Below are 27,812 nucleotides of genomic sequence, written 5' to 3' on the forward strand. Positions count from 1 at the left end.
AAACAGCAGACACAAAGAGAGATGAGGGAGAGAAGAGGAGAGGAAAGGAGAGACAGAGACAGAGAGAAAAGAGAAGAGAGGAGAGGAAAGGAAAGGAGAGAGAGAGAGAGGAAAGAGAGAGACAGAGAGAGACAGAGAGAGAGAAAAGAGAAGAGAGGAAGAGAGGAGAGGAAAGGGGAGAAAGAGATAGAGAGAGAGACAGAGAGAGAAAAGAGAAGAAAGGAGAAGAAAGGAAAGGAGAGACATGGAGAAAGAGAGAGAGAGAAAAGAGAAGAGAAGAAAGGAAAGGAGAGACAGAGAGACAGAGAGACAGAGAGAGAAAGAGAAGAAAGGAGAAGAAAGGAAAGGAGAGACAAAGGGAAAGCGAGAGAGACACAGAGAGAGAGAGAAGGCAGGGAGATAAAGACTCTAAGAGACTGAGATATAGGAACAGGTAGAAACAGAGACACAAAAGACAGAGAGAGAGAAGAGAGAGACAAAGAGAGAGAGACACAAAGACAGAAAGACAGACAGAAGAGACAGAGAGACAGACAGAGACAGAGACAGAGGAGGCAGAGAAACAAAGACAGTAGAGACGGACATAGAGATAGAGATAGAGAGATAGGGAGACAGAGACAGAGAAACAGAGAGATAGAGAGAGAAGAGAGACTGGCTTTTTTGTTTGTTTGTTTTTGACCAGGAAACTAGAGGCGTAAAGAAATATTAGTTCAGTTTTCCAAACTGGAGGCTCAATTCCATTGAATTCAGCATATCACAGGAAACACACAGCATCAATTTCCATGAAAATTAAATGGTGGGACTTATCACAACTAATGATCAAATCTGGAATCTGCCTATAACTTGGATCCTTTTGGATGCTAAAAGGAAACACAGATGATCCCATTAAGCATGCCCCTCAAATAAGCAGCTACAAGTCATTAATTTTTTTAATTCACATTTTTCCCCATACATTCTCAGGAACAATTTACCAAAGTTGGAGGGGCTGTTGTGGAAATCCCAAAATGTTTTCTTGGCTATTTTTAAATATGACAAACATCTTGATTCTTTCCACCTTCTCTTATCTTGGAAAGGTTATTCTGTTCCAAGTCTGCCATGCTATAAGTACTCTGTATGGGCTATTCCTCTCTCCCAGTAAGCACACACATAACTGGGCTCTAAGAGCCAGCTTGCCAAAAGGCAACCCCTGATGAAAATTCCTCTTTTTAGTACACCCAGAGAGCCATTTGCCCGAGGGACATGCGCTCGAGTACACACACACACACACACACACACACACACACACACACACACACACCACTGGAAAAACCAGATGAACAGCCCACAAACATGATCATCCTTCTTCCTTCCCAACCCCCTGTTTTCCCCTTCTGTGGCCTCTGATTTTCCCTGCCCCCTCCATAGCCCAAGAGGGCCCTAGTCATTTCCCCTAGTTATTTTCCTCCTATCCTAACAAGATTCAGACATAAGATTCAGGCCATGCAGGCCCAAGCAAAGAGACCGAAGAAAACAAATTCCACACACGGTGTCAATCCAGGCCAATTACTTAGGAATACCTCCATTTCATGAATCAGCATATGGCATATAAACTATTTGCCATAAAATAAAAGATAGTATCAGCACCCAGGTAGATAAAGAGTTTTTAATGAATTTCTGGGTTTTAAATAGATTTAAATTATCAGAGATATTGGCTCTTTATTTTCAGTGGGGCTTAAGTCCTCTTGCTTACCTTTTGCTCCTCCCAACTACCCCAAGCCACTTAAATTCCTCACTTTTTCTGAATCCAATACTTACTCCTTCCCCTTTTTCCTGTCAACGCTAATATGAGGCAACTTGCCCACTCCACTCTTGCTTATTTGGGGAATTTCCCATCAAGGATCTTTATCTTAAAGTCCTGCTCTGGGTGTTCTGATTGGCTCCAACTGATGGGCTCTATATTTCTTTTCAAATGTCAAAGAGCATTTTTTGAAAGTTTATTATTTTTAAGATCCTATTTATACCAAGGTACAAATAAGTACCTTTCCCCGCATTTCTACACTCTTATTGATACTACACACATATATGTGCATTCTAGATATACACTGCAATGTTTAAATATATATACAAGCATATATACATTTATTATGTGAGGCTTTTCCTAAACTTCATTACTCTCTGTCTAACACTGTAATAATACTATCTAACTCTCCGGTATGGATGGATGACTTATACAAAAACCACGATAAAAAATAAGACAGAGCAGGTGCAATGCCAATAAATGTTTTTGTTGGCTCCTCCAATCTGATTCTCTCTACAGACTCAATCCAATCCCTTTGCTCTCAGTCACACCCTACCCTCTACTACCACCCACCCTTCTCTCCTGAGCCAAATGAACATACAACCCCTATCAGTGCCTGTGAGGGTAGAATTTTGCAATTATAGTTTAATAAAGTTCACTTTGTTAAACTTTAAAGTTCCAGTAAACTTTTGTGAACTATTTATAATCATCATTTTTAATTTCCTGTATTTGTACAGGTCCTTCCCACTCTGAGCATTCTCTGTTGTTATACTAATAGATGTTGTAGAATCGGTTTCAAATAGGCAGGAGGCAAATATATAAACATCCCTCGTGGAGAAGAAACTGAGACCCAGATAGATACCTGGTCCTAGACTTGTACCACAGGTTAGCAATACACCTAAGAGTTGATCATATGCCATCCTTATGTTACAGTCATCCTTTAATCAACAAGGAGAATCATGTCTCCAACGTGTGCTTCAGTTTTTCCTAAGATAAATTAAGTAGGAGACAGCTTCACATACCTGTCAAATCTTTCCTGGAGGGGCCAACCATTTAATTCCATTGAAATAATTTGAAGGCATTTAACCTTCCCCCTCCCCCAAGGCATTTTGCTTGCAGTTCATTATCTGTATTATTTTTGGATGAAAGAAAAATGGATTTTTGCGATGTACACTGGATGTAGGCAAGGTTTGGATTGAGTAGCCATGTAACTAATTCTCTGTAGAGATGGAAAATAACCATGGAGAACACCCACACTCAATACAGAGAGAGAACAAGGTTAGAAAAAATATTGACACAAGACCTTTTCAAACAAATAGTTGTAACCCCACTGAATGGAATGACCAAAAGGATTATGGCTGAAGAAAGCATCAAAGCAGACAGTATCAACTGATAGCGACTACTACTACTTGTCGCCATCTTTTTCTCCTCTTACCATCCATCTTGTCACCTCCTCCTGCTCTCCTTCTTCTGCCCCTAAATGGATCCTATTTTTAAGAATGAAAGATGGGAAACAGGTCAGACAATGGGTCACATAAAGAAAATACCCCAGGAGGCCAGGAAAAGGTTACATTGAAAAACCTTCAAATCCTTTCCCCAAAAGGTTTCTTCCTGTTTTCTCTCTCTTTTTTCACTGCCACTAACCCCAACAAATCTTGAACACAATGGGAGTTGCTTCCATATCTCAGAGTCAGATGAATCCTACATTTATTAATTCAGCTGAGGCCAGTTCAAAGTTATCATTATTATTATTACTGATTTTTTAAATCAGACCTGTAATTTCACTGATACAGGGAATTCCTGTGGAAGAAATATTCTCAACCAATGCAGGTCAACATTTGTTCTGCATGTCATCTTCTTAGAAATTTGCCTGTTGCCTTGAGGAGTTAAATGACTTACCTGGGGTCACACATCCAGTGTGTGTCAGCCACAGGATTTGAAACCAGGTCTCTGTAACTCTGACTCTCTAGCCACTGTACCCCCACTGCACCATTCTGTGTCTTTCAAAAGGTTTACCAGGAAATCAAAAGTAAAAGAAAAAAATAGGGCACAGATACAGAGTTGTCAGATTTATAGAGACACAAAGGTCAGTCTAATCTGGTCTGATTCTGTCACAGGTCATCCATTTAGAACTGGAAAGGATCATTGAGGCCACACACACACACACACACACACACACACACACACACACACACATACACACACAGAATTTTACTATGAAGTTTCTTTTTCTCAGCCTATAGTTTGATATAGCAGAAAGAATACTGAACTTAGATGGAAGTCCAAGCTTCTTAGGTTCTAATACTCAATAACTAGGTAACTTTAGACAAATCACTTAACCTTTCTAAGCCTCATCTGTAAAATGAGTATAATAATACTTGCACATCTGACCTCATGGGCTTGTTGTGAGAAAAGCACTTTATAAACCATAAAGCACTATATGAATAGAAACTATTTTATGTCCAGGTCTGTAGCCTGAAATGTACTTACTAGTTATGGTTAAGACCTAATCTTTCCATAGGACATTATTCACCTCTTATCCTAACTAACTCCTAGGCCTACCTTGGCCACATGGATCTTTATCAATACCTGATTTTAAATCCCTGGACGTTCCCTATAGGTAATTCTCTTCTCTAGTGTTTGATTCCCCTGATTTCATTTCATACCCTGTGACATAAAGCCCACAAGATACTTACTGGATTCCAGTCTTCCATTCATTGGTAGTTTCTGGATTATAGCTACATTCCATGATTAATAAACATTTATTTCCCACTTTTCAGTTCCATTTACTTTCCTGTGGTCTCACATTGATTACTTGTGTGTGCTCCCACGGAAGGGGCTCACTCTTCAGATCCTACTTTAGAGATCAACAATGTCGTATATACTTTTTTACTGAGAGGTATAGACAGCTTCCACCCACAATAAGAGAAGGATTGTTTTAACACAGGTTGATTATAGGGTATTGCTTCCTCCATTCTACAGTGGCAATCGGACAAGTTTATTTTGTAAACAGATGATTTCGCTCCTCTACTAAGGATTATATTTCACACATCCATTGTTTGTGCTTTGGCTGCTGTATGTAGTAAGAGGGCCCAGTGAAGTTGACTAAACATTTGTATAATCTTACTTACAAATACTCCTTTCTGCCAGATGTAAATATTTGCTATGTGTGTGTGTGTGTGTGTGTGTGTGTGTGTGTTTTCTGCATGGCAGCACAGTAAATAGACCTCTTTCTCCCCAGATTCTCTTCTTTTACGAGATTCTGTGTTTCGTGTAGCTATCATACAACCTGATGATTGTACAATTTTCAGAATAGTCGATTTCAAGGAAGAAAAGTACTCCTTTATCAAAGCTTTGTCAGGCCACGTGTACCATCTTTTGGTTCAGAGAATATGATTACTGTACAGCTATTTGATTACAAATCCCAACTGGGAAGGGACTGCAAAGGATAGGTAGTTGCTTCCTACTTAGAAAGTAAGAAATAGCTTAACTGTCAAGGTTGAGCTTAATCATCTCCTATTTTTAATATTATGTAAGTTTAGTTCTTCCAGGTTTCACAGTTCATACGAATTTGAGCTAGAATGAACTTCAAAGATCATCTAATATTAACTCCTTCATTTTACAGTTAAGGAAATTGACCATGCTGGTCATAGAATACAAATATAAACTTACATTTTTGGGGCAGCTAGGTGGTATAGTGGATAGAGCTCTGGCCTTGGAATCAGGAGGACCTGAATTCAAATCCCGCCTCAGACACATAACACTCACTAGCTGTGTGACCCTGGGCAAGTCACTTAACCCCAATTGCCTCACAAAAAAAAAAGCCAAAAAAAAGGAATAATAAACTTAAGTTTTTTTGACTTCAAGTACATTGTTCTTTCCACTATACTATGTTATGAAGCAAAACTGTTGGACATGTCCAAAAATAGTGCTGGCTCTAGGAAAAATGATGAATTAGGCAAAGTCAACTCTACCTCTCCCTTTTTTTTTTTTGCCCTTACCTAATCAACCATTCAGTCCACCAGCATATGTTAAGTAACTATTAAGTACCAGGTGCTATGATAGATGGTGAGGATACAAAGACAGAAATGAAAGTCCCTGCCCTCAAGAGATTACGTTCTATCAGGGGTTGAATCTGCCATATTGCAGTGCCCTCTCCATCCACCACCCCCTCCACAAGAGGGGGGTGTTTAGTGCTTTCCTGCTACTAATTGATGAGGAAAATATATAATAAAATCTATTCATACTATGTCAGTAATTTTACATAGTACCCCTTCCCAAAGATTTTTGTATTTGAAAGGAGGAACTTGGGAGCAAATAATGTTTAGGCCAAAGAAATGATCACTGATGGTAGAAATATAGTTATCATCACCAGCTAGTAAGGATGAATGTGGTACATTTAGTTTGGGAGAGTGGGGTTTCGGAGGGGTAGAGAAAGGGCCTTTCAGGTACCTCTTAAATCATGCTACCTATTCTGGCACAAAATAGATAGGTCAGATGACAGAGTCAGGATCCCCAAAGATCTCAATAGCCTAGAACGACAGGACAAATCTAGTAAAATGAAATTTAATAGTCCCATGTTATAATTAAAAGAAATCAATTTTTTAAGTTATAAGAATGGGGGAGACATAGCTAGACTACAGTTCCTGTGAAAAAGAACTTATGGGTTTAATGGACTGAAATCTCCAAGTGATTCATCAGCAGGGTATGGTTCCCACCCTACCCCCAAAGCTAAAAGGACCTTAGGCTGCATAAATAGATGCATGATATCAAGAACAAGGGAGAGTATTGTCTTATCCTACTCTGCCCTGGCCAGACCACATCTGCAGTATTGTGTTCATTCCTAAGTACCATATTTTGGTGCTTTTCCAAAGGAGGGCCAATAGTATGGTAACGACCTGGAGATCATGACATACAATGAACATCTCAAGGAAATAGAGGTGTTTAATTTGGAGGAGTGAAGATTTTAGAAGAATATGATAGCTTACTTCAAGTACTTGAAAGGCATGAAACAGGGAGACTTGTCTTGCTTGGCTGCAGAAGACAGAACTGAGGAGAGATCTAATACATCTCTTCAGAGAGTCCTAATAACAGAATGATAGAAGGAAAAAACTGAACAATTGGAACTTCCCACAAGTTGAACAGGCTTCCATGGAAGCCTATTACTTCCCTGTGACTGGAGGTCTTCAGGTGGAATCTGGAAAACCACTTGTCAGGGATATTGTATTGGAGGCTTCATGTTTAAATATGCTCCTGAAGGTCCCTTCCAATTCTGATATTCATTGATTCTCTATGTGTACACATATTCAGTTCTCCTCTTTGGCGTGCTTGATTATTTAAGCATCTTTGTTCATTATACTTTCTAAGGAAAAAGTGGTATTGAACCATTATGCTGTTTTCTCATTTTATTGGGCTTTCCTTTAGCGTAGTCTTTTCTCCCTGATATCAAAACATATGTAAATAATACAAAATAACCAAACTAGGGGTGGAAATAAGTTGACCTAAATATGCTAAATATTATGATGCATGTTTTAATCTCCTACAACTATTTCTAAGAAACTCAAATAGTACAGGATATGCATATGTAATTTTCTTTTTTACATAAATGAGGGCACTCTAGTATTTGTTTGTCTGGTGGATAAAACTGAAAGTCATGTTACTATCTGGCTAGCCCATCTAGGGATATCAGAGAAATTTGTTTTTAAAGGGACACCGCCAAGAACTCTGAATTCAACACTTGACCTGTCTTTAATATTAATATATCTGCTAGAGAAAGTTCTCCGAGTTTTAAAAATCTACTTGGAAAAGGTCTGGTTGAGTCAGAGAGAAATTAAAACTTGAAACTCAGTTTTTATGACACCAATAGCAAACTGTCAACACCATAAGTTGACTGAACTCCCGCACAATTAACAGGGCTATATAGACATCAACAGGAAAGTTGGTGGACAAACTAAAAGAAAAAATAAAAGTAAACTGTGATTATTTTGCCACATTAAAAATATATTTGGAAGGAGATAGAATCTGGAATTGCCAACAGTGAGGAGGCATGAAATTGAATAGCAAAGAAATTTAATTTTCCAAAATTCAGAAGACACAAAACTGAATAGAAAAGAAATTTGATATTTCAATCTTCAGCTTTTTTAAAGGGAGAAAATGTTATTTTTAATGTATTAACACCGACTTTTAAAGTATTCTGATGGATCAAATCAGTCTTGCAGGAATGAGTCTGAGCTCGCTCCAGAAAAAACAGTATTTGTCTCTGACAGTGATGTTTACTAGAAAACTAACCTACTTCCACAGACTGTAGACAATGTGACTGATACTAAACAAAATATATGTGTGTGTCTGCCTTGATGTTAGCTGGGAGGAGCCCCATTTGTTTTCCTATTATGTAAAAACCTACAGGTCTCTTGCCAAAACACTTTCCCAGTGACATGTCTGTCTGCCTTTGGGCTCCTTCTTCACTAAAACAACTGCACCTAACAAATAATCTTTGATAGCAAATATTCATCAAGGCAAACAAAGACGACAACTTAGATGCATTGCTTAAGATGGCATCAGCACTAAGTTTATAAAATTACATCACATGAGGAAATCAGTTCAGTGTTCCTCCTAGCAGGACAATTCCCAGAAGACAGACACTTCTAGCTACCTGCTCCTTTCTAAAAGAAAGGATTTCTTTTTTTTTCTTCCTTATACTCAGTTAAGTAGCCCTCTCTGCAACAGTTCAGTATGTGTGCATGTATACACACACATGTGCGTGTATGTACAGACACATGCATGTTTAGGATAAGTTGAATATTTTAAAAGAGAAGGAATCTATGAAGGTCAAGTCTTCTTATAAGCACACACTCCCACAAAACAGAGAATATCTCCTAAGAAGATATCGATACTTTGTAAAAATGTAATTTAACTTGCTCTAATCTTTTGTATATTTCATCATAGAGGTACCTCAGTCTTGGTGTTATACTGAGAGGGGAGGACATAGATTGGAGGGCTGGGGAGGAAAGTCTTTGGCCATTTCAATGGGAGCAGATGCTTCCAGAATAATGGTGGGGGAAGGTTAGCAAGGTAGGAGAAGGAGCTGATTCTGGATAATAGACTACTGTGAACAGAAAAATGGTTAGTAAAATCGTTTCCTTTTCCCGTCTGTTCAGGAAGAACGTCAGAGAAGTAGACTAAACACCGGCCTGGGTTTCAGAATTACATGGGGCTGTGTGTCTGTCTGTGTGTGCGAATGAACTCGACTTTACAGTAGCAGCGGCTAACACTTGAAAGGGCCTTCCTCCACACGTTGGGCAGTGCTGTGATGAAAGATAAAGGGTCAGGGGAAAGGGAAGAGGCAGAGTGAGCTTTATAGGCCAAATGGGCTATTCATAAAGAGAAGTACAATGGCTGTGTAGACTAGGAAAAGTCCCAGGCTGTAAGCCAGAGGAGGTATGAGGAAAAGAGTCGAGGCTCGGTGTTCAGGGGCATTAGATGCTGCACCCTGCTGGCATCCTCACCGAGCTTTCCCAGTCGCTCTCTGGAGGAGGTCATGGGGGATCCCCAGAAAGAAAAAAGCCCCTTGATACATTCTAGCTATTTTTGCTCCCTCCATCTTGCCCAGTCCCTCCTTCTCCCTCCAAAGAACAGTGGTTAGAACCATTGCCATTTTTCCCACTTCTCCTTTCTCCCTTCACCCTACTCTCTTTCATCTCTTCTTCCTTCTCTTTCCTTCCCCTTTCTTTTTCCTTGGAAGAGCACTGGATCTGGGGTTAAATTATCTGTTCTGCCACTTACTGGCTGTGTGAATCTTGCACGGGTCACTTTCCTTCTCTGGACCTCAGTTTCTTTATTTGTATTGGACTAGCGGGTCTGTTCCAGCTTTCTGTCTAAGATCTTAGGAGCCTTCCCTTTCCCTCTCCCTCTTTTCTTCTTTTCCTTTTTTCTTCTTTTCAAGAAAAATGCTGGGAGTCTACAAATGTGGCTGCAGGGCCTGGGGAAGAATGGAGGAAGCCCTATTCCCACCCTAGTCCTGAGGGATCAGCATGTGGTGACCCATCAAGCCCCTATCCTTGACAGGAAGTTCAGGGGCTGGAGAGGTAAAGGCTGCCAGATGACAACTTCCTTTGTTTCCTGTCAGACAGAACTGTCTAAATCCTATAACCCCTACATTCGTGAAAGCATCCAAGGCTGGCCTTACCCTACTTGCTCCTTCTTTACCCTATGTACCTCTTTATTCCAGCTCTGAGAAAGAAAGAATAAGTAATAGATCAAGAAAAGAGGGGCTTAAGGCCTCTTGAGGACACCAGTCCGTAGCATTCCTTAGACCATTAAAGAATATTTAGTCTAATCCTCTTATTTTATAAGTAAGGAAATTTAAATCTAGAGAGTTGAGGTGGCTTGAAAGTAATTTAATTTCTAATTAATTTAATTAATTTAATTTCACTTAATTCTAAATCCAGAGTACAATTCAAACCTTTAGATTTGATGTCTTAAAAGTCCCCAGGCACATCAAGTTTCCAAGATTATGGGGAATCCCCAGCCTTTTGCTGTACTTCTGTTCACTCCATGTAGCATTCCTCCTGGAGCTCTATGCTCATGCATCACACACAATCCTGAAACCACACTGTGATCTCAGAGAGTGAATTGAAAGAAACCATCAACCCTTCTAATTCCCTCAGTGGCTACAAGGTCCTCAAGGGCAGACTGTCTTTTGCCTTTCTTTGTACCCTCTCAGCACTTAGCACAGTGCCCCAAACATAGTAGGTGCTTAATAAATGCTTATTAACTGACTACACATTCTATTCCTCCCCCAGGAATGTAGTGAAAAGGGCACAGGATTGGACACAGAAGGCTTTCAAAAGTCCTATCTTTAGCTTCTAACAGTCTAGATAATGTTAAGCAAGTCAATAGATGTCTTCTGGCCTTAGGTGTAAAATTAAGGCCTGAATAAAATAATTTCTAATATTCCTTTGAGCTCTAAAGCTCTCTGAGTTGCTAAAAACTGCTTAATACTACTGTCACGTCTTCTCCATCCCAAGTCTAATGAAAGGTATGAAGACTAAAGATTCTATTTGCTAGCTTTCTCTTCACTACAAATTGTCCCTTGTACAAATCCACTTTTCAAGACCCCAAAATATCAATCTAGTCCTAGCCAGCAATGAGGATTACAAAAACTACCTCTTCCTTCAACACAGGAGAATGTGAGGTAGCAAAACACTAAGGAAAGGAATAGGAAAGGGGTTGTTGGAAGCTTATAGGGTCTCTCTGTTGCTTGAGGGTAGGGTAGAAAGAGCTGCCCTCTGAATTGTGAAGGTATCCCATGCTATTGTTCCTCTAATGCTAAAAGGTTGCAGACTCTTTTTCCAAAAAAGAAGAAAAACATTTCCAGTATACTGGACCTAGTCTAATCTTTCAGTCCTGGAGGCAGCTTCTGTCTTCCTACTTTAAACTAATGGGAAAGAGCAAGAATGGTGTGGATAATTTTATAGTGATATAAGCGAGATACTCCCTACATCCCTTTGCAGCCTGGACAGTTTTCTTTAGGGAAATCGAATAAATGAAACTTCTGGGAAAGGCAGTCTGAAATAGCCCTCCAGAGCAACTATTTTCAAACATGAATATTCCTCAGAGTCCACTACAAATGCTGTACCCAGCACGGGCTGACTTTGTGACTTCATGTATGTAGAGAAATGCAATTTCCTATGAACACAGCATGTTGTCATGGGTATTTATACTGTCCCTTCCTCACATATATGTCCTTCTTTGAAAAAAGACAGAAAGACTTGTAGGTATGCAGAAAACTAGTCAAGTGTGAATATCTTTAACTCTACAACGGTAATATACTCAGAAAGACATGTTTGTTTTTTTTATCTAGGTAAGGATTTCCTAGTGCTTTTCAGGACTGTTAGATTTTATTTCTACAAGTGAATATGCCTCAGTGTAACATAATGTAATATATAATAGACATGATAATGTTGTGTCAAAAATTAGGGTAATGTAGCAAATAAACCTGTAACTCCTCTGTCTGACCTACGTCAAGGAGGATATTGGAGGTCTGGGAATAAAGATGCACCATGATGCTTTATAATGGGCAAAGAATATTTTGTAATCCCATCTGGGGCCTGGATTTGTTTTTATTTTGAGCCCCGCAGCAAAAAGACCTCAGTGACCTTAACTGTAAGTACTGTTCCTTGGTTAAAATGTGCTCTTAATTCTTTTTTGAATGCTAATCAACTTTGGGCCTCAAACAATCCTGGGGCTCTGGGTAGTATGGAGTATTAGTTACATGCTGCCAAACAAGTGCTTCCTTTCCTAGCTTAAAAATTTGCTCCTACTTACTTTTGTTGAGTGCCTCTTGCTCTAGTTTATTTTCTGGGGAAAGGAAGGAGGCCCCCAGTTGGCCTTCCCACTGCCATAAGTAAATAGTTTATCTTTTCTCATATCTTCTCTTCCAAACTAAATAGTGCTAATCCAAATGCATACCTCTGTGTGTGCCAGTGTCTAGCTTTTTGTATGTGTCTATGGTGTATGTAAATATTGACAGGAGTCTCTTGGTGTGTAAATATGTAGGTGTGCAGAAGTCTGTATTTGAACATATGGGACTCTGAGGTTGTGTAAATGTGTGTGGGGGTGTGAGACTGCCACTAGAAACACTCATCATTGCTACTTATTAGACTAGTTTTCTAGTACTGGGTTTTTGGAGGTTCAATTTGGGTATAATTAAGAGGAAAGAGTGGTTCAGAAACAGAAGTAAATTTTCCTGAAAACCAGCACTCTACATCTGCAACTTTTATTGGCAAACTTGGCAGCCAATAAATGCATTCCTTGGCATCTCACAGAATGGCAGTTCTTTTGATGAAGCTTGCCTTGCTCTTAAGGCACACGTCAAATGAATGGACTGGGCTGAAAGCAAATGTGTACAGCCAGCGGCTGAAACCACCCCGAACCGTGGGCCTCTCCGACCAGGAGAGGGCGCGCAAAGCACACGGAGAGCTGGTTGCAACGGCTCTGGGAATTACCTACGGCGCTGAAAAGAACAGGGCGGAAGGCGCGGGTAAATCCTCAGGGCCTGGTCTCCCCACCCTGTCCACTAAATCCCAGCTTTGACCCCGAGAAAAAGCTCCCCAGATCATTTCAGGAGGGAAGAATGCTCCTTCTCCGCCTCCCTCCCTCTGTCTTCTCGAGGAGAAGTGTGAAGAGAGCGAAGGCACCCGGAACGCTCCAGATGGTTCCAGGAGATGCGCATCTTCCAGCAACGGCACGTGGCAGAGTCCTCTCAGAGATGAATTCCTCTCACTGACGATAGAAAGGAAGACTGAGAATCAGGTTGTCCAAGGAATAAGAGGAGAGGGGCAAGATCGCCCCCGGGGCAGACGTCTTTCTCCCTTCTCCAAAGGCTTTAATGGGGCTTCTGCGTGCCCGAGACGTTGCCCTGCACAGTGCCTGACACATAGTAGATGCTTAACGAATGCTTGTGCCCTTAATGAATCTCTGTGCCATTTGGGAATAAGGAAGGAAGCCCTCATCACTTCTGGAGAGTCTGTTCCCTTCTGATCTCAGCCTCTAGGAGCAAAGATGAGGATGTAGTCAGGTTAAAAAACAGTGCTCATGAAAAATCACGCGAATGTCCCGCCACAGCCCTGAAGTGCAGGAGATGCGTCCTAGCCTAGAAACCAGGCTAAAAGGCGAGTTCCTTCAGCCCCAGCCATAACCTTCCTTTGCAGAGGAAGTAGGGGAATGAATGCGAAGAGAAGAGATGAGCAAAGATCATCAAGAACTGAGTCGGAGTTTGGCTACTTGGACCAAAGACTCCCCAAGAACTAGCTCCTTACTGCTCTGGGACTGTAGATTGTAGATTATGACTCCTTAAACACCCACTACTCTTGGACCTACGGGCTAGGAACCACTGTTTTATTCTAACACCATGAAGACACATCCAATAGCCCTTTGAACCCCTCCACCATTCTCCCCCCTACCCTTCCTTCATGACTATATCTCCCTTTCTCCAGTATCCCTAGGTCTTTGGAGTGATGTAATAGAGAAGACCTCCGTATTTGATATTGACCCTTGCCCGGCCTCCACTTCTTCCAACTTTGAGTCTGGTTAGAGACAAAATATTGAGAGGAAGAAGAAAGCAATCGGATAAAATGGATAGAAAACAATTTTCAAGAGAAGGAAATGTAACTCGAGTCCTAATCAATCAGACTTTTTTCCTCCTCCCTTTTTGTTGTCTTAAAGGGGAAAAAAAGCCAATTTCTGGCTTCCGTACCTTCCGCCTTCATTCGTTGCCAAATGTCAAGGTTAGAAAAAAGTTATTTCCAGGGACCACTCCTCACCTCCCTTTGAACCCGGCTCTCTCAAGCTTCTCCCAATAACTCATCAGGAACCAGGTACCCGTCCTGGAAAGGTGGGGGTATGAAGGAGGATTAAGGGGTAAAGGGTTGGTCTTCGGGATCCAGGAGGTGAGATGGCAGAAACCCCACTGATAGCAACGTAAAACCGAGAAAGGAGAGAGGAGGAGGAAGGGACGGAGAGTCCCACATCATTCGTGATTACTTATTGGCCCTCTCATTTGCAAGAAATTAGTGGAACCGGAGCATCTTGGGGGTTTAGAGGATGAAATTAAACCATTCTTTCTAATGGACAGTTAAGCGGGCAGTTATCCGATTAATTTGATGAGGTAGACAGCCAATCTGGTTCATTCATTACCTGAACAAACAAACAACGCTTTCTTTCCTCATTCACAAGAGATTGGGGGGAGGAGGGCTCGAAATTATTTAGGTAATTGGCTTTAAATCTTCACCACTACCCCCGTGCAAACAGACTTTCAATTCGGAAAGCTACCCCATTAACAGATGAGAAGGAAATCAATCCAACCTGATTTGCCGAACTGTTCCTCAGTTTCACCCACAACTTCTCCCATTCAAGCGCTCAGCACAGATATTCTTCTCCCTCCAAATTATGGAAAATATGAAATTATCTGTTAAACTGAAGGTTAAATAACGAAAAGAATCACAGGGAAGGACCAATACAAAATAGTTAAGTGGGGGACAGCTTTCCCTACCCTCTCGGTTCTTGTGTCTAAATATAAAAATGAATGAAAAACCGACATTATAATCCCGATAATCCAAGCCAAAAAGTCATTTTTTGTAATTCAATGATCTGTGTATTTCGTGCTGACAGTGGGCATTTTAAAAAATTACCCGGATAATTGTTTTAATTCTTCGTTTCCCTACTTCTCATTGCTAGTATAGATATGATTTCTGTAACAACTACAGACATCACGCCATTCTTATGTGATATCACCAAACCTAGGGTACAATGCGTTAAAAATGAAAAGCTCCTTTCCCTTCTCTCTTAAACTCGCTTTTCTTATTTCTCCAAGCACAGTTGGACCCGTGCACAACTTTTGATTGCTTCCTGCAAAAGCTCCAGATAGGGAGATTTTTCGAAGAGGACAGGCAACAGAACTTAGCTCTTTGGCAGGAACTAACTGAGATCTGAGGAGCAACGAGCCCCTGGACTGCTCTTCGAGAACCGGTGGGAGATCCATGAAGAGCTAGCTTACAGGTGGAAGGAGGAAGTGCCGGGGGCCGAGGGGTGGGTGGGCATTGAGGAATTAAAAGCAGAGTTTGAACTGCTCGGATGTTGGGGGGGGGCAATGGGAGGAGGGATAAATTCTACATCTCCGAGAAAGAAGAAAAATCTATTATGCATTGAGTGAATCCACAGGTAGGATGTAATCAGCTCAGTGGTTGTTACACTCTGAAAATCCTCCAACCCCATCCCAACTCCCTGACCTTGACTTTAGAGAGACCGCCTTCTCTCTCCTTCCGATTTCTGAGGTCTTTTTTCGTCTGATTATCACAGCATGAGTTTTCGAACCTGATAATTTCCTAGAACACAATCTCCATGTGCTTTTTTTGGTGTAATTGTTGTTGTATTCCAAAAGTTCCATTCCTAAACTGAGGGGGACTCCTCAGAAGGCCTTGTTTTTTAAATGGGCGTGATCTCACTGAGTCCTCCTCTCCTCCCAAGTTCTCTTTAGATCTGGTACTTGCATTGGCTTCTCCTCTACTTGCCTGAAAGGGAGAGAGGGAGGAGAATGGGAATCTTCACTTCTGTTCAAGAGAGGGTTGCAGCCCACTGCACAGAGATCCTTGATTTAGAGCTGGAAGGGACCTCAGAGACCAAACCCTCTCATTTTACAAATGAGGAAACTGAGGCCCGTGGAGGTTCCAGAGAAGGTTCAGAAATAGCTGGCTAACTTATGTTTGGGCTTAAAAGATTTTACTCACATCTGGAAGTATCAGAAAAGAAGCTGAAATGTTGTTTCCTGCAACTCATTTTTGCCATTCTAGGACAATGTGTTCAATGGGGCTGGGGGGAATGTTAAAAAAATAAGTCTGAGCAGCTCTGTAAGGCAGCACTGAAGGATCATACAGCATATCACTGAAACTAGGCTTTCACTTTAGGAATACTACCTCTGACTCTTAATATTCATAATAGATAATAAATAAATATAAATAAATGAATGAACAACAAAAAGTCTGAAATACAATCAAGTCGTTTTACTGGCATATGTTTCTGAATAAGCATATAAAACACAAATACAAATTACTTTTCCTGGAGGGGATCCAGAGCTAAACCAGTGGAAAGCTGATCTTGGTAAAAAAAATCGTTCCTCTATCCCCAACTCCCCCTCTCCTTCCTCCCCTCCCCAAAAAACTCAATCCTGTTTGGATGCCAGTTACTAATTTCACAATGGCAACTTTTATACCTTAACCGAGAAACAAGAATGCCTGTCCTTTGAGATATACAGTTTAGATCACATGTATTATGAACTGTCAATTTATGGAATGAGGAGGGAGGGAAGGAAGTGGGAGGGGGAGAGAAACAGAGAGAGAGAGAGAGACACACACACACACACACACACACACACACAGAGAGAGAGAGAGAGAGAGAGAGAGAGAGAGAGAGAGAGAGAGAGAGAGAGAGAGAGAACAATACTGTATTGCAAAACCAAGGGACTGATCAGCGTTTCCCACATTAACAAAAACAAAAGAATTTCTATCAGGGCATTCTTCTCCTTACCCCTCACATTAGATGCAGTTTAAAACTATATACTACCAAAGGCAGGAGTTCAATAGATTTCATTTACTTGGTTTTCAGGAAAACTGAAACAAGACAAATGCTAATAAAATAAATGTACAAAATAATAGAGTTAAATGGGCACATGGGGAAAGGATAGCTACGAGGTTTGAACATAAAATAGCCTAACAATACTGACATTTTAGCTCAGCAAAACTTTTTATTCCCAAGACTGGGGAGATACTAAGCCTACTAGTTTTGACTCCATTAATTCTCCCAACATATCAATAAAATTTCCCCTATGTTCTACTGGAGTAGAAGAATTAGGTGACTACAAGCCCCAGGGAATGTCAACTGAGACAATAGTTATTCAACACTTTGATTCTCAAGCCAGGAATACGTTTTTATCTGCCTCACCCCGCAGCCTCCCCTCATTCTTGGAGTAGTTTGCCTTTTGTTATCTGGGATTTATTAAAATTTTTCATCAGAAATGGAATGATTTTTTTCTACCTTTTAAAATATATGTTAAAGAACAAACCGCCTTCCTCTTCCCTCTGCCTTGAATAATCAAGCATACATTCATCCAATTTGTCCACTGAAGCTTCAGCAAAGATTTCGGTATCAAGTGAGAAAGCAAGAATAGAGAGAGATCAGTAAAGCCAAAAGGCTCTACCAACACGTCTGGTGTGAAAGCTAGTCAGAAATTCGGAGGTGGAGAGAACTGAAGTGTGAAATGCATCACACACTTCTTCACGAGTTCCCAAATTTTGCCACTGTCGCTTAATAAAACAAAACAAAAGGTACTGTTTAATTTCTACAATAATTTGTTATTGAAATTCAAAATCAAGTGGTGATCTTAGCTTGAAAGATGCTCTTCTTCTTCTTCCTCCTCCCCCTTCCTCCTCTTCCTCTTCCTCCTCATCTATCTCTGTGTTCAGTCTTGCTCAATCATTCTCATTCTCTTTAGCTTTCTTTGCCTCGATCTCTTTTCTCTCAGTGTTTAGGAGATAATTCATTTTGCACCCAAATTTCAAAATCCAAGTTCTTCTGCCAACATGACTTTACCATACTTACAAACTTTTGCAAAAGAAGAGAGAAACTGTTTCCCTATTGATCCTGGTCCTGCTTCATCCAGTTATTTAATCGCTGTGAAAGTATTGTTCTAAATATTTCACTAAAAGAAACTATTGTTTCTGAAACTCCAGCAGGGCAGGGAGGTGTAGAAATGAAAATTGTTCAGAGAAAACCGTTAAATAATTTTGGACATATTTATTTGCTTGTCATCACACCTGCTAATGTCACTGAACACTGTCTTAGATATCATTTGAAGAAAAATGTTCCCTTTACTAAACAAATGAGATCGGGGGAGGGGAAGGAGGTCGGAATAGATGATCTGGGAGTGAGAGAGTAAGGACCAGGAAGCGTTGAGCAAGCCAGTAAAAATTACCTGACCAAGCAAGTTAAAGACTAATACAAAGAAAACTCAATTTATAAACAGCCCAGCTAGCTGACACAATCTTTGACAGACTGACAAAGGAAAGCCGTAGACGCTGATTCGTAAAAGGGGGTGGGGGTAGAGAGAAAGAAGGAAGAGTTGTCAAAAGCTTTGTCAAAAGGACGAATGGAATCCCTTCAAGAAAGTTTTGGTTAGGCAACAGCTTTCCTTAGTTCAATGTACCATCTACCCCCTTCCTGTCTTCTTTACCCCCTTAATCCTGACTGGAGTACAGACCTGGGTTGGGGGGCGGGGATGAAAAAGTGGAGGGAGCGATGACTCTTTCCTTTCCATTGAGGACACATTTATCTGTGATTGTGTCCTTTGGTTTCAAGTAGCTTGTCATCAAATTCAGGATATTTAAACACATGTGTGGGTGTAGTGTATAGGTATTTATAGAATGTACAAATGTACAGCGTAGTAGGAGAGGGAGGAAGAGAGAAGAAAGGGACTGAGAGTGTGTGTGTGTGTGTGAACTGGAGATCCATTTACGTGTAAAAAGGTATGAGAATCAGAGTATATGTGTAAGGGACAGGGAGAGATACATTTAAAGATGTATATAAGCGTTGCAAGACAGGAGATGTGAGGACAAATAAAACAATAGAATAGGAGTAAGAGTCGATGGGCTGAGGATGTCCGAAAGCGCAAACTGGGGAAAGTGTTTGCGTGGAGATAGGAAGGGGCCCTACGTCAAATGCACACGTGAACAGTATGTTTGTGAATAAGTGAGGATGGACGTGTGTAACTTTGGTAGGAAGGTAAAGGAAGAGAAAAAAATAGCGTTTTTGCCTATGAATATGTGGCAAGGATGTGTGAGTACAGGACTGGGATCGTAAGGAGAAGAGAATGAGTGGAGGAGTGTGTGTGGTCAGTCTCAGAGCAGTAATTCTCGCTGCCGCTAACACCGCCTCCGAATATTGTGTGTGCGTGTGCGCGCGCGCGCGCGCGCGTGTTTCCTCCTCTTGCCCCCTCCCTTCTCTATCAGGGAAGGCGGTTCTTGCCTCCCATTGGTTGGCCAGTCCAGGCCTAGGCGGAGCTCCGCTGCACAGGGGGAAAAAAGTAAGTGCGTAAAAAAGTCCTTGCCTGGGTGACGGATGCTCAAAAGTTCAGAAGTTTTCCCAATGCTTCCTTAAGCGGCCCGCGCGCGCGCTCGAGAGAGAGAGAGAGAGAGAGAGAGAGAGAGAGAGAGAGAGGGAGAGAGAGAGAGAGAGAGAGGGAGAGAGAGAGAGAGAGAGAGAGAGGGAGAGAGAGAGAGAGAGAGAGAGAGAGGAGAGAGAGAGAGAGAGAGAGAGAGAAGAGAGAGAGAGAGAGAGAGAGAGAAGGAGAGGAGATTGGGGGAAAAAAAGTTGACGCTGGGACTTCGAGAAGGTGGATTTTTCTCTCCTCCCCCTTCCCCAACGCCAATCCACCCCCTGGGTTATTTTTCCTCCCTTGTAGGCCACTTGTTGCAGATTCCCGTGGAAGGCGCTGGGAGTGTGACAGCCGCTTTGGCGAGAAGTGGTGCTTTCCTTCTACTTCTTTTTTTATTTTTTATTTTTTTCCATTTGCTCTGGGAAGTTGCTTCACGAGTTTGTCCTGGGCCGTTTTCTTCTTCCTTGTCTGGACTCGCTCTTTTTTACCCCCCTGCACCGTCCCCTCGTCTCCTGTGCCCCCGCCACGCCTGCCTCGCCCCAGGCGAAGAAGAGAAGAGACTCAACTCTGGGAGAAGGGTGTTTGTGGCTGAAGGAGGCGAAAGGGGGCGGGTGGGCCTCGGGGAGGTGGTGGTGCGGAAAAGCCCAGAAAGAGAGGAGAGTGCCAAAGGGAACGAGTGAGCCGAGGAGCGGAGGAGGACTGAGACACACGGGGCGAGTGAGAGCGCTCGGGCGCTGGGACTTGGACTTGGCGGCTCAGCTGGGCTCAGCTCGACTCGGCTCGGCCGGAGGGCCGGAGGAAGGGTGGGGGGGAAGCGGGCGAAGGGGGGGCCGGGGGCGAACGGCGAGCGAAGCAGCACCGGGCTGAGGCCATGCAGGCGCGCTACTCCGTGTCCAGCCCCAACTCCCTGGGAGTGGTGCCTTATCTCGGCGGGGAGCAGAGCTACTACCGGGCGGCCGCGGCCGCCGCCGGGGGCGGCTACACGGCCATGCCGGCCCCCATGAGTATGTACTCTCATCCGGCCCATGAGCAGTACCCCGGCGGCATGGCCCGCGCCTACGGGCCTTACACGCCCCAGCCTCAACCCAAGGACATGGTGAAGCCCCCGTACAGCTATATCGCTCTCATCACCATGGCCATTCAGAACGCCCCAGACAAGAAGATTACTCTGAACGGCATCTACCAGTTCATCATGGACCGCTTTCCCTTCTACCGGGACAACAAGCAGGGCTGGCAGAACAGCATCCGGCACAACCTCTCGCTCAACGAGTGCTTCGTCAAGGTGCCCCGGGACGACAAGAAGCCCGGCAAAGGCAGCTACTGGACCCTCGACCCGGACTCTTACAACATGTTCGAGAACGGGAGCTTTCTTCGCAGGCGGCGGCGCTTCAAGAAGAAAGATGCGGTCAAAGACAAGGAGGAGAAGGACCGTCTACACCTCAAGGAGCAGTCGCAGCAGCAGTCCCACCATCAGCCCCCTCCCCGACAGCAGCAGCAGCAACAGCAGCAGCAACAGCAGCAGCAGCAATCAGAGCAAGCCGAAAGCGGCGCGGCAGGGGGCTCGGGCGGTGGGAATTCGCAGCAGCAGCAGCAGCAGCAGCAGCAGCAGCAGCAGCAGCCGGTGAGAATTCAGGATATTAAGACGGAGAATGGTACGTGCTCCTCGCCACCTCAGCCATTGTCCCCCGCTGCGGCCGCTCTCGGCGGCGGTGGCAGTGCAGCGGTCCCTAAAATCGAGAGCCCCGACAGTAGCAGCAGCAGCCTGTCCAGCGGCAGCAGTCCCCATGGCAGTATTCCTTCTAACCGGTCCATGAGCCTAGACGGGGGGGAGCACACGCCGCAGCCGCAGCCGCAGCACACGCAGCAACAGCAGCAGCAGCACAGCCAAGGCTTCAGCGTGGACAACATCATGACCTCGCTTCGGGGCTCGCCGCAGGGCTCGTCTGCGGAGCTGAGCTCCAGCCTCCTGGCCTCCTCGGCCGCCGCTTCATCCAGGACGGGCATCCCCCCTTCCTTGTCGCTCAGCGGCTTCTCACCAGGACAGAGTTCCATCTACAGCTCCCCGTGCAGCCAAAGCGCTAGCGCGGGCAGCGCCAGCGGCGGAGGTGGCGGCAGCACTGGCGGAGGAGGCGGCGGTGGCGGCGCTGGGGGAGCAGGGACCTACCACTGCAACATGCAAGCCATGAGCCTGTACGCGGCTGGGGAAAGGGCAGGTCACTTACAAGGTGGGCCCGGAGGCACGGGTAGCTCGGCAGTGGATGATCCCTTGCCCGACTACTCTCTGCCCCCGGTCACCAGCAGCAGTACGTCTTCCCTGAGTCATGCCGGCCAGGAGCCGAGCCACCACCCGGCGGCCCACCAAGGGCGCCTGACGTCTTGGTACCTGAACCAGGCGGCCGGAGACCTGGGCCACTTGGCCAGTGCTGCCGCGGTCGCCGCGGCAGCGGGATACCCAGCACAACAACAGAACTTCCACTCTGTGCGGGAGATGTTTGAGTCGCAGAGGATTGGCTTGAACAACTCTCCTGTGAATGGGAACAGCAGCTGTCAAATGGCCTTTCCTTCCAGCCAGTCGCTCTACCGCACGTCAGGGGCTTTTGTCTATGACTGCAGCAAGTTCTGACCAAAACAGAGCAGGAAAATAGCCCCCTCCCCCCAAAAAATATCCGATCCGAAACCAAAAAAAAAACCCAATTAAAAAACCCAAACTTTTAAACTCCACCTACAAACCAACAGAATCTCTCCCAAAATAAAGCCTACCCAAACCACCAGCACAAAGAAAACTGTATTTTCTTAATTAATTTGAGAGCCACCTTGCCCTCCCTAAGTAAACCAAACTGTAAACTATTTTGTACAGAGACAGCAAAATCTTGGTTTATTAAAGGACAGTGTTACTCCAGATAACACGTAAGTTTCTTCTTGCTTTTCAGAGATCGTTTTCCTTCCCCTTTAATATCTTCCATTCTCCCCTCCACCTCCTCCCTCAACTGTCATCCTTAAGATATTATTTTATCCTATGTTTAAAGGGGGGGGAGGGAATTCCCATATACTGCAGTTGCTTTCTTCCCCCCTCCATGGACTTGTTTTAAAATGTAAATTGCAACATAGTAATTTATTTTTAATTTGTAGTGGGATGTTGTGGACCAAACGCCAGAAAGTGTTTCCAAAACCTGACGTTAAATTGCCTGAAACTTTGAATTGTTTTTTTTCATTATAAAAGGGAAACTGTATTAATCTTATTCTATCAATCATTTTTTCTTTTTGTTGAACATATTCTGAAGGTATTGCATTGTTTGTTTATTAATAAATTACCATTCAATTTGAATGAGACTTTAGAGTCTGGATACTTTAATACATCTTTAATTAGTTTAGAGAAAAAGAGATTTAATGGTAGAAGACTCGCATTTCTTAAATCTCTGCAAAGAAAAAAAATCCCGATGTCAAACCTCAAATCCAAAAAAGTGCCGCGACCCCCCCCCCCCCCCCCGTCTTCTGCAATACGTTCCATATCGTGAGTTTGCTTTATGGCTAGGAAAAAGAAATACTTTCCTGAGCAGATCTAAGTTGGCAAATAAATAAACATGTTTTCTCAGTGATAAAGTAACAATCTGGAAATACTAAGTCCATGAAGGAGCAACAGTATTGCAGGATATGTGTTGGTGTATGTCTAGAGAGGAAAGGTATCTATAGAGAGACTCCCAGTCACATAGAAATGAATACGACTCATTTTGTCTACAATACACAATGGAAATGTATATTACATATCCTTGTGGGAAGTGAGTGCTTAATGTTTTTTTTTCCTATTAAATCTAGCCCTGTGTATGGGGGAAATTTTATATATGGGGGAGAGAGAGAGAGAGAGAGAGAGAGAGAGAGAGAGAGAGAGAGAGAGAGAGAGAGAGAGAGAGAGAGAGCGAGAGCGCAGATTTGCTGTCTTCCATGAATTACATAGATGGATTTATAAAAATTCTTACTATTTTGTTGAAAAGGAATAATTAATCTTTTGTGGGAAACTGTTTTAGAAGATCTGTTTGTGGGACAGTTAATTCTTGCTAAAACAAGGGAAACAACAGTACTTATAAATGAGTAGATTAAGGACTAAGGTAAAAACCACCCCTTTGGGGGAAGATGGTTTCTTCTCCGAGTAATTGTTCTTGCTAATTCACTGGGAGATTCTAGGAGCAATCTTGACTGGACCTCCTCCTTTGTAAATAACCTAGGAAATGTAATAAATTCATTATCTTAGAATGATCCACCCTGTCAATCAGACTTTGGAGAGATGACTATTTGATTACAGATATTTAAGGCCTTTAAGTTTGCTTTCAAGATAATACAGTTTCCTATCTGCCGCTTTTATCTAAAGGCAACACTTAGCAGTAATTGCTGTTGTTTGTTGTCAAAATTTGATCATTGTTAAAGGTTTGCTGCAAATAAATACAAACTAATTTCAGTCAAAACCGTATTTTGTGGCTTCTGATTCAGTCCTGTCACCCTTGCTTTCCTCCCCCATACCCTCAAGGTAATTCAATAGTCTAGGAAGATAGCAGAGTTTATGTTGAAGTTTTTCCCTTAGGTCAAACAGGTTTAGCTCTGTGTTATTGGTTCATGCACTTTTCTCCACTGCCTCTGACTGTTTCTGAATTTAACTTTAGTTTACTGGAGATGTCAATGGCTGTCTAGTGGAGAGAAAAATAAAACCAAATCGGTCAAGTTTTTTGTAAATATTTCTGTAGCATTTCTGGTCCCTGGGTAGCCCATTTGGACACAGTGGGAGAACAGATGCTTATGTGACTATGGAGGCTGTTTTGTTCACTGTGTTTTCTTACCTGTGCCTGGTTCGAGGTTGTTTTTAGGCCTGCAAAGAAAGGCAAGCAGGTGTCGGACTCCATCCAGGTTGACTGTTCATTCAGATGTTTCTACAATCAAATAAATACCCAAAGAGCTATCCACTTCAGAAGAAACTACAGTGTTTAACTTATTCACTGCAAACAGTTAAATAGCTTGGGTTTAGGACGGGTTATAGTGGGTAGTTCTTTTGCTTTCATGCAGTTTCTGTTTTTAAAATAACAGTTAAGGGTTAGAAGCAATGGGGATGCCTACCCAGATTGTAGGTTCTGGCGTCTTCACAAAGTCAGACATCTAAAGTTTGGGGACGCTTTCTCTGCAAGCTTCTTCCTCTGCCTGGTAATGGCTTTCCTTTAATTAGCTTTAATTATACATTACAGCGGGGGTGACTTCGTCTTATTTGTTTGTATTTTCTCTCTTTCCTTCCTCTATTCTTCAGCTTCACCTTCCTCGACTTTTGCCCCTCTCCCTTTACCGGGTTTCCAGAGTTGTCTCCAGCGGGTTCTGGGAGAGAGTTGCTTGGGGAGAAAATAAATAGAATCAAAGAGGACCTTTGTTAACTCTGATGGTTTAATCACCGGGTGGATTTGTGAATGCCAGAGGCCGAGAGAAGGAGAGAGAGCAGGGGAGGTAGGCGGGGAAGGGGTGTGTGTCTGAGGCATATGTCGAAAGTGTGTGTGTGGGGGGGGGGGTTGCCGCGGGCGAGATTTGAACTGGTGTGTTATAATTATTCTTTCTCCCTAAGCTGCCTGAGGCTTTAGCCCCTGCCTGTTGGCCAGGTCTAAAAGCAAACTAGGTGCAGCCTATCTTTTCCCCCCCTCCTGTTTCCGAAATCCTCTGTGTCCTTTTTCCTCTTCCCTTTCTCATTCCCTCTCTCCCTCCTCACCCTGACCCAAAGTATTATTATTAACTATTTACTCATCACTTGCTGCCTTTTGTTTTGAAGACACACGTGTATTTAGGAACACAGCACGGGGTGGAAAGGTCAGAGAAATTTCATTCCTCACGTGTGACAGAGTTGGACTTTGCTTCTTTGGGGGGAGGGAGGGATAAAGGGAGGGGGACAGGGAAGCAGCAACAATGCTAGTAATAGTAATGGGGATCAGTCAAGTAGAGAATTTAAGAACCAAAACAAAAGTTTCCACTATAAGTTTGCTTCCATTTTCAAGCATTACTTTATGCTGAGAATTTTCAGGATCGACTTGTGAAATTTTTGGCCGCAACCTCAGAGTGAGGGATACTTTTCTTGAGGCAGTCCAAAGCTGAGCAGACTTTGCGGCCGGCCTTCCTCTAGCAGACAGTGCACGCCACTGCAGCTCAGAAAAGGCATGTCGCGTCCTGCATTAGGGCCAGCTCAACTCTCTGCCTTCCCTCCGGCTAGGTCCTTACTTGGGGGGAGTAGAGTCCTAATATATCTGCCCTCTGCCCCGCAGTTTTCGTGGTGTCCGCTTGTGTTTTAATTTAGTTCAGATGTTATCGGTGCTGGTAGGATGCTTATTTTATTTTTTGGCCGAATTCACAGAGGGAACGGTATTTCCCAAAGTGAGAGTGGTTTGGTCGTGCTAGAGATAGACGAACAGATTATGTGAGTTCGTGCCTTTAAGGAGGTAAGGCTATCGGGCAGGGGCACGTTAAATATACATATATATAAGTGTGTGCGAACGTACGCGTATGTAATATGTCGGTGAGTGCCTTGTGTCCGCTGTAGGTCCGATCTTTTACCTCAAGTTTAAAATACCGTGCGGCTGAGGCCATGACTGGTTTTTGGCTTTGGAGATCTTCTTAGAAAATTTCTGAGTGTGTACAGTTTTGAGGGAGCTACCGAACTTGGCCGTCTTCCTCTTCAACTGAACCAAGGGTTTGATGGGGGACGGGGGAGGGGAGGGGAAGAGGAGGAAGGTGAGGAGATGTTTCAGCAGCTCCAAGAGAAGAAGAGCCTTCGGCCTCTGCACTCAGTTTGCATCAGCTTTTTGGGAGAGAGGGGAAGAAGAGGGATTTTCTTTCAGGTGTCTAAATGAAAAAAGAGAATCGATCTCACCATTACTGGATTATCAACCTAACCCTGAGAGAAGTTGCGAAGGGCAGAGAGGAAGAATAACCTCTCTATAAGGAATTTGAGGTTTTAGGCTAGAGTCAGAAAAGATCTCATAAGGACCTCACTCCTTCCTCTGACTTTAGAAGAAACAGGAGTAGGGGGAATGTATGTGAACATACTAGCAAAAATGGTCACTGGCTCTGACATCTGATGGTTCTTTTTTATATTTGCCTAGTGAATTATGTTTCATTAACTATTGCTGCTTACTTTATTTGGAGTTTTTTTTAATAAAGAATTTTAAGATTACACGCAGGCAGACTTATGCACAGTGTAGCTTTATCTACACAAGATGGCTCCATCACAGTTTAGAAGCAAAATCTGTTAGGTTTCTGAATTAAAAGTCAGAAGTCCTGCATAAATTTCTATTTAAAACCCTTCGTCGTTTCATAATTCTACTTCTCACTGTGAATTTAATTTTATTCCCACCACCAATTTAAGAAAAATCAAACAGAAAGTTTCCTTATTTTAAATGAATATTGGGAAAGCATACTTAACTGCTTTGACCATTTTTTGAAGTTCTGATTTGTATCTTTTCAGCAATAAGAGCAAAATGTCTTTAAAGTGGGCTGCAATGGAGTGAAATAATATTCTTGGGAATTATAAATATTTTAAGGTACTGAAAGTGTTGAAATTAGCTATACTGTAGGAGGTTTTATAATGTGATAAGTATTTAAAGTGAATGTAGCAAGAGATGCATTTTTAAACGTGTGGGAGCAAATTTAAGATATAAGCTATATGAAATATGGATACCAAGATACAAGGTCACGAAGTATTTTTTAGCATATTTTTCCATCTCTGTAATGAACAGATGCATCCATTTCACAATTATTTATCCAAATGTACAGTTTTATATAATTAATAATTGAACTTTTAGAACTAGTTCTCTGTTTTTCTGAGGTAATGAGATTTGTTATTGTTTCTTTGAGCACCTTTAAATGAAGAATGACCCTTAGGGATTAATAGGGATGGGGGGCATTTCTTTTTAAGTTTTTTTGACCTTTTTTAAATGTGGAGGCTATTGATGGTATACTCCAAAGAACCCTTGAATCCTGATGGGAGGGGGGCAGGGAAAGGGGAAGCAAATCAGGCAATTAGAAATATCCCTAGGATTTCCCTTCTTCTCAGATAAAGTGACTTTAGGGAAAGATTTTGGGTGATGATTTTCACCGGGACATCTGTTTGAGTCACCCCCACCCCAACGCTGGGACATGCTGTGATCTGAGCTAGAAGGGGGAGGTGATGGGGGATCTCCGAAATGTTAGGCCTTGGAATGGAACACGTTCTTTCTGCCTTTTCCCACTTGTGTGCACTAAGTTAGTATCAGGAAGGAACAATTTTGGTCTCTTCTGCTTTTCCTTCTCCGAGTTTAATTATGATCTGGTTTATGAAGCCAT

At 42.8% G+C, this 27,812-nt stretch overlaps 1 protein-coding gene and 1 long non-coding RNA gene across 2 annotated transcripts; one reads left to right on the forward strand and one right to left on the reverse strand.

Annotated features, from left to right (window-relative positions):
- Positions 1-12,537: 12,537 nt before the first annotated feature.
- On the reverse strand, positions 12,538-14,710 carry LOC144456711 (uncharacterized). The gene is made up of 2 exons (XR_013485741.1): positions 14,639-14,710; positions 12,538-13,324 (listed from the first exon to the last, which is right to left on the reverse strand). It is a non-coding gene; the product is annotated as an uncharacterized LOC144456711 (long non-coding RNA).
- Positions 14,711-19,648: 4,938 nt separating this feature from the next.
- Positions 19,649-22,808, forward strand: FOXC1 (forkhead box C1). The gene has a single exon (XM_020976678.2). It carries the CDS (start codon positions 20,350-20,352, stop codon positions 22,099-22,101), a length of 1,752 nt encoding a protein of 583 aa, XP_020832337.1. The 5' UTR covers positions 19,649-20,349; the 3' UTR covers positions 22,102-22,808.
- Positions 22,809-27,812: the final 5,004 nt, after the last annotated feature.

This window comes from Phascolarctos cinereus, unplaced genomic scaffold, assembly GCF_003287225.1.
Source record: "Phascolarctos cinereus isolate Bilbo 61053 unplaced genomic scaffold, phaCin_HiC Scaffold_4;HRSCAF=312, whole genome shotgun sequence".
Taxonomy (NCBI): domain Eukaryota; kingdom Metazoa; phylum Chordata; class Mammalia; order Diprotodontia; family Phascolarctidae; genus Phascolarctos; species Phascolarctos cinereus.